This window comes from Nematolebias whitei, chromosome 6 (assembly GCF_014905685.2).
Source record: "Nematolebias whitei isolate Nwh7 chromosome 6, NemWhi1, whole genome shotgun sequence".
Taxonomy (NCBI): Eukaryota; Metazoa; Chordata; class Actinopteri; order Cyprinodontiformes; family Rivulidae; genus Nematolebias; species Nematolebias whitei.
Window position 1 is genome coordinate 8,901,094 of NC_056503.1, and position 6,050 is coordinate 8,907,143.

Genomic DNA, 6,050 nt, shown 5'->3' on the forward strand with positions numbered 1-6,050 from the left:
ATGATCCATTGTTAGGCTGATGGTCCTTCTTGAACATGTGAGCAGCTGGTTTTGGTTGTCAATGGTAGGGCTTTAACAGACTACTCGAGTAATCAATTCCTAGGACATCTATCGAGTTTTTAAATGTCACGTTGAGTATTTGTACTGACGTCATTACGTCGCCATTACGTCATTGCGTCACGTGTCATGTGATCCGCACCGGCGCGGGCTACAAAATGGATTCCTCCAAGCAGACAGATGGAGCAGAGCAGGCCCAGTCTTGGCAAACAGGTAGAAAATGCATCAATAGTATGAAAATATTTCACTAAAAATTAATCTTCCGGTTCAACTACCGTAAGGAAACAGAAAATGAATTAACTTCCTGACTGTTTGGAACTCGTTGTGAACCGGTGTTACACCGTATATTGTGACCATAGGGGGCGGTGTTGCTGTTGCAGGTCACAGAATATGGTGTGACACCGGGTCCAATTGACCAAACCAGAACCAGCTTCCTCTGACCTTGTTTCACAAACAAAAAGCAAAAAATATTAATCTCTAAACCTAAACCTAATGCGCACCACAGCTAGCGGTGGTGCGGGGTGGTCGACCCCCCCACTGTTTTTAATTTTGTTTTTGACGTGCTGCACATTTTTTCACTTTTGCAGCTTAATAATAAAAACTAATAGTTTAGTTTTTCCTGTGATTTATTTGCAGTATGATAAATGGTAGGAGCAAAATATATGCTCCCAATGTTTTGTTGGTCTTTTATTGTAAATAATAAATGACTTTTTTGCAGTTTAATTTATTTATTTATTTATTTTTGCATTTTTAGATTTTATGACGTCATCAACTACTCGAGTTCTCGAATTTTATTACGTTAATGTCGAGTTTAAAAATTATGTAGTCGTTTAACCCCTAGTCAGCAACAAACTGGTTGATCCACTCTGAGAAGGTGCTATTTATAAGACTGAGCTGAATACAGCACCTCAGACTCAAGAAGTCTGTCGGATGAGAAACGAAATGTTTCAACTTTCTTTTTTGTTTTGTTTTTTGAATGTCCAGAGGACCAGATTTAACTTTTTTAGATTCTTCTTCAGTTGTTTTTTTTAAAGGAGAGTTTACCACACTGCGCATGTCAGTACTTCTGTTCAGAACAAAGCCCGCTGCATGTAAACGCTGTCATGAACAGATTGTGCCCATGTAAATGATACATTTGAATTATTTAATCTGAAAACATTTCAATCCGGTCAAAAAATTTTGTGCATGTAAACATAGCTTCTGTCACTACAGTCAAACATGGAAATGGCTGCATCATTATATGGGGTGATGAATAGATAGCATTGGGATAAATGTACATACAAATATACTGAGCATTCCCAAGAAATGTCTGCTCCTCATTCTTTTATGAAACTTTATATTTCAATTCATCATCAGCTTAAAGTATTTTATGAAGAAGAGGAAGAAGCAGCAAAAAATGTAGATATCCTGGAGTGATACAGGCAGAGTTTAAACCCAAATACATTTATCACTGACAAATGTGAAGGCTCCGAGTAATGAAATGACATATTTTAGGCTTTTAATTCTAATTGATTTGCATAGTTTTGTTTTTGTCATACTGGAAGATCGTGAGTACTGACACAACAAAACGTGAAAAACTAAATCAGTGTTTTGCATACATTAACCCACTGCAACATTTTTTGTATATTTAATTGCCGAAGAATCACCAATTCTTAGCTATAGTTACTTTAAGGCATATTTCAACTGCATAGCAATTTGTTTTCCACCAACTCAGGTGCTTGTCATTGTACTTTTGGTATTTTATGACCATAAGTTGAATTACCTGGGTGCATCTCGATCACTGGTCCAGTTATCTCTCTTGTGCCAACTCTCATACAGAGAAACTCCCTCCTCTCCTTCCTCTGGACTGGCTATCTACACAGAAACACAGACAAAAGAGGCCAGGGACTAAATAGAAACATATACAGGATAATAAAACATGGGAAACATTTCATGTATGAATCAATTTCAGATGAGTTGTGTGGTTAAATAAACACCTGCTTGGTGAGGTCGTACACTAAAGTGTGTAGAGACGGAGTGCAGTCAATTCTCAAAGTGTACATACCTGCAGTTTAAAGAGTCACACATTTGCTCAAATAAAAACCAACCCTAATGCAAATAATCTTTGTTTTTTATTGAGAGGACGTTAAAGCTCACCCTCTATGGCAGAGTCTGCATTAATGTAAGCCACAGCTCTCTCCTGCAGCAGCCGTGCATTCTCCTGTTGGAAGGAATGAAGTGTGGTCAGTGTGGGTTCAGAGCTTCAGATGTATGTTTGCATTTACTGTGGTACCTCTGCCCATTCTGTAGATCCCAGCAGGCCAAACTCCTCTGCATCCCAGGAGGCAAATATTATAGTCCTCCTTGGCCTCCAGCCTGCACAACACATGTGCACACACGATGAGGAACAATTAACACTATGCAAAAGTTGAGTCATTCACTCACTTAAAAATCTAACCTTTTCTAAGCAGCTTGCCGGCACTTCTCACAGTTTCATGGGTCACTGCAGCCCCAGACATGGGATCAATTCCTCCAAACACCCAGGCATCACGGTGCCCTCCCAGAATCACATATCTGTCTACACAAATGGCACAAAACAAGAGGAAACAAAACAAAAATAAACGATCAAAAAGCTCAAAATCTTTTTTTTTAGTCTTAAAGTCAAGAAGCGTGCAGGAAACAACAGCAAACAAACATAACTTTTGTCTTAATTAGATTCCAAAACATGCATGCATGTTTTACTACCTGGTTCTGGAGCTCCGAAGATCTTTCCAATGACGTTGTAGACCCTGGCGATCTGGTTATTAGTGTGGATGTTCATACGCACTTTGCTGCAACAAACAGAAACAAAAACACGAGGACGAACAAATAAAAAGAAATAAACACACACACACCATCAGAGTTGGATTTAACAGAGAAAGACTGCTGTGAGGAATTTCTGCTTATTTGTTGCCTTTTCAGAAGACTAACAGAGGGGAGGTGAAAGAGCAGCAGGACGCTCAAACTGTACCATCGAACATGAATTCAGCTCTATAAAAATACGGTGAGTAAATAGGTTTCCTGCATGTGTTTGTTGAGTTTTATGCTGTTTCAGTGCAGGGTGACGGGGCAAACACAAATGTGTGTCACAAACACAAGAGCCCTCGTTGTTCCTCAGTTGGCTCTTTGCCACTTCAGCTCATACTTTTGGAGCAAGAACAACAAAGAGGGGTGGGTGAGGGCACCTCAAGCAGAGTGAGAACTGGAATGAAGTGGCAGAAAAACAATAAGATGAGAGGAAAGAGGTCGATTTTGAAGTCAGAAGGTGGACGTGAGAGTCCCATAATGGCAGCATGAAGAGGATACACAAGTGGCCACTTCAGCACCGTGCAGGGGAACAGTTTTAGAGGAGCTCTTACTGGCTCTTATAGTCCTCTGTAAAGCCTGGGCCGATCCTGTAGGAGATATTCAGAGCTCCTTTCCAGTTGTTGGGTGGAATCTGTCCTCCCATGTTCCTGTTGAACACACAGTACAAATAGTGTGTACACCATTTCAAATTCACAAAAAAACAAACAACAAAACGTATTTTCTGGCGTATAAGTCACTCCGGAGTATAAGTCGCATCAGTCAAAAAAAGCATCATGAAGAGGGAAAAAAAAACCCATATAAGTTGCATTTATTATGCATCACTGCTGCCCCGTTGTGTTTATTATGCATTTATTTAATGGTCAAATCAGCTCTATTTCACCTGTCCATCCATCCATCGATCCATCCATCGATCCATCCATCGATCCATCCATCCATCCATCCATTCATCCATTCATCCATCCACCCATCCACCCATCCATCCATCCATCCATCCATTCACTGCACCAGCTGAGTGAAGCGAGCACGCATGGGAAGACTCGCTGTTGCAGTTCTTAGAAATTTAAAGCGTCAGTCAAAAATTGTGTTATGAATATGGAAAAAAAAAAACTTATATGAGTTGCTTCAGCATATAAGTCGCAGGACTGACAAAAAAATTATACGCCAAAAAATACGGTATTTATCCTGCACAGTTATACTTCAACAGGTGAATTGCATCATGAAAGCCAATCGGATGCACAGGGATGCTGGGAAGTCCCACTCCATCCTCCGGGCTGAGTCTATAGGTGTACTCTGGAAAATAAAAATAAAAAAATGCATCTTTGGGGCTTGTTGTGTTGTTTGAACACTCAAACAGTTTATATAAAATACAATAGCACACCTTTAGCAGGGTAGCCAGGTGTGAGGGGGTCTCCTGCTCCGTTCAGGTTCAGAACATTTCCTCTCTGAGCTCCTCCTCCAGGCAGGTTCCAACCATCAGGGTACGGCTGAACACAAATGTTTAACCACAGAATCTGTCTTAAAGCGCTCATTTTTTCAGTCCTGTTGTCGTTAGTCTTTGAGGGAAAAGAAAGGCTAGATTTGACTTTTTTTTTGTCGAGTAAGGGCTTTTAAAGTCTCACCTGGACTCCTGTAGCCCAGTAATCAGCTGGATCTGAGAACATAATGATCCCTTTTGCTCCGGCTAACATGGCGTTCTTCACCTGTGGGATGAACAGAGTGTAAATCAGAGGTGTGGGTCGTGTTCGTGGTGAGCAACATTATATTTATCTCTGCCTGAAGAACAGGGGTGACTGAACTCAATAAGTACAAGAAATAGTCAAATGTATTTTAAAAAATTCACAGTGTGGTGTAAAAATCATATCTTTCCTTACTTTATTACCCCTAAATATTTTCCCATATCTGACAATAACAATCTTCCCCGTCACATTGATGCTCATCTCCCTCTCTAACTGGAAGAAGTCCTCTGTTCGACCATAGTTCACATAAACCAAATCCCCCTGCAAACAGCAACAGGAAACATTTTCAATGAATTATTTGTTTTGTTTTTTGACTCTGCATGTTTGTGAGCACTGTTTGTACCTCAGGTTGTCCTTTGGCAGAGTAAGCGCTGTACGGAGGCACAATGTTGGAAACATCTTCATACCCCGGTGGAATCGGCTCAGCCAAAGAAGTGTTAAGAATCTGAGTGATCAAAGATGACACAAGACCACCAGAAATTAGATTTTAAATATATATTTTTTGCCTTGTTGGTGAATTTGTACATGATTTTTTTAAATTGTTCAAGTTGTTTAATAATGCTTTATATTTTTACTCTTTCAGTGGGCTGTAAAGAGACTCGTCAGCCACTCTGTGTCACTATTTACTCATCAATGCAAGATATTATCATCAGCACATCAAACTAACAAGTTCTAATATGAAGCAAGACCATTTAGATGAAGACAGTGAAAGCTTTTTAAAAAGTTTATAACATTTCTAGAGCCTTTTTTTTTTATTTGATTCATCAAAGCCGCACAACTTTAGTGCATTGCTGCTTCAGTATCTTCAATTCAGTTTATTTATATAGCACCAAGTCACAACAAACTTGTCTCAGGGCACTGTACAAAAATATTCACATCGTACAAAAGCCAATTAGTAAAAGTTATTGAAGCCAGCAGATTGTGTTTAATCGTCACTTCGTTGCAGTCTCCCATCCTGAGCAAGCACAGTGGCAATAGTGGAAAGGAAAAACTCTCTTTAAACAAGAAGCTTCAGCAGAACCAGGCTCAAGATGAGCGGCCATCTGCTTTGACTGGCTGGTTTGAGAGGACAGGAAGGAGAGACAGAAACACAGAATGGCAGGTCCAGGTGTACGTTCTACTGGAGGAAAGACAAACACAAATGTTAAGATACAGGAGAAATAATTACAAATACAAAACAGGTTGAGCAGAGTAAGTAAAGACAGTAGCAGAGTGAAAACTGTGGTCAGTTTGTCCTCCAGCAGTCTAAGCCTATAGCAGCATAACTAAGGGACAGCTCAGGAAACCCAAGCCGACCCTAACTATAGGATTTAGCTAAAAGGAAAGTCTTAAGCCTAGTTTTAAAACTGGATAATGTGTCAGCCTCACGGGCAGAAACTGGAAGTTGGTTCCACAAGAGAGGAGCCTGATAACTGAAAGCTCTTCCTCCCA

The 6,050-nt window shown here is 40.1% G+C and overlaps 1 protein-coding gene across 1 annotated transcript in view; it reads right to left on the reverse strand.

Annotated features, from left to right (window-relative positions):
- The window catches only part of naalad2 (N-acetylated alpha-linked acidic dipeptidase 2), an 11,866-nt gene that overhangs the window by 2,934 nt on the left and 2,882 nt on the right, over positions 1-6,050 (reverse strand). Inside the window, exons 4-15 of the mRNA XM_037678460.1 lie at positions 4,963-5,064; positions 4,755-4,880; positions 4,503-4,583; positions 4,262-4,367; positions 4,080-4,173; positions 3,435-3,530; positions 2,782-2,867; positions 2,495-2,614; positions 2,330-2,412; positions 2,194-2,257; positions 2,034-2,101; positions 1,820-1,911 (exon numbers count right to left, since the gene is read on the reverse strand). Coding sequence (XP_037534388.1) covers positions 1,820-1,911; positions 2,034-2,101; positions 2,194-2,257; positions 2,330-2,412; positions 2,495-2,614; positions 2,782-2,867; positions 3,435-3,530; positions 4,080-4,173; positions 4,262-4,367; positions 4,503-4,583; positions 4,755-4,880; positions 4,963-5,064 — 1,118 coding nt within the window. The remainder of the gene's footprint in view (positions 1-1,819; positions 1,912-2,033; positions 2,102-2,193; positions 2,258-2,329; positions 2,413-2,494; positions 2,615-2,781; positions 2,868-3,434; positions 3,531-4,079; positions 4,174-4,261; positions 4,368-4,502; positions 4,584-4,754; positions 4,881-4,962; positions 5,065-6,050) is intronic.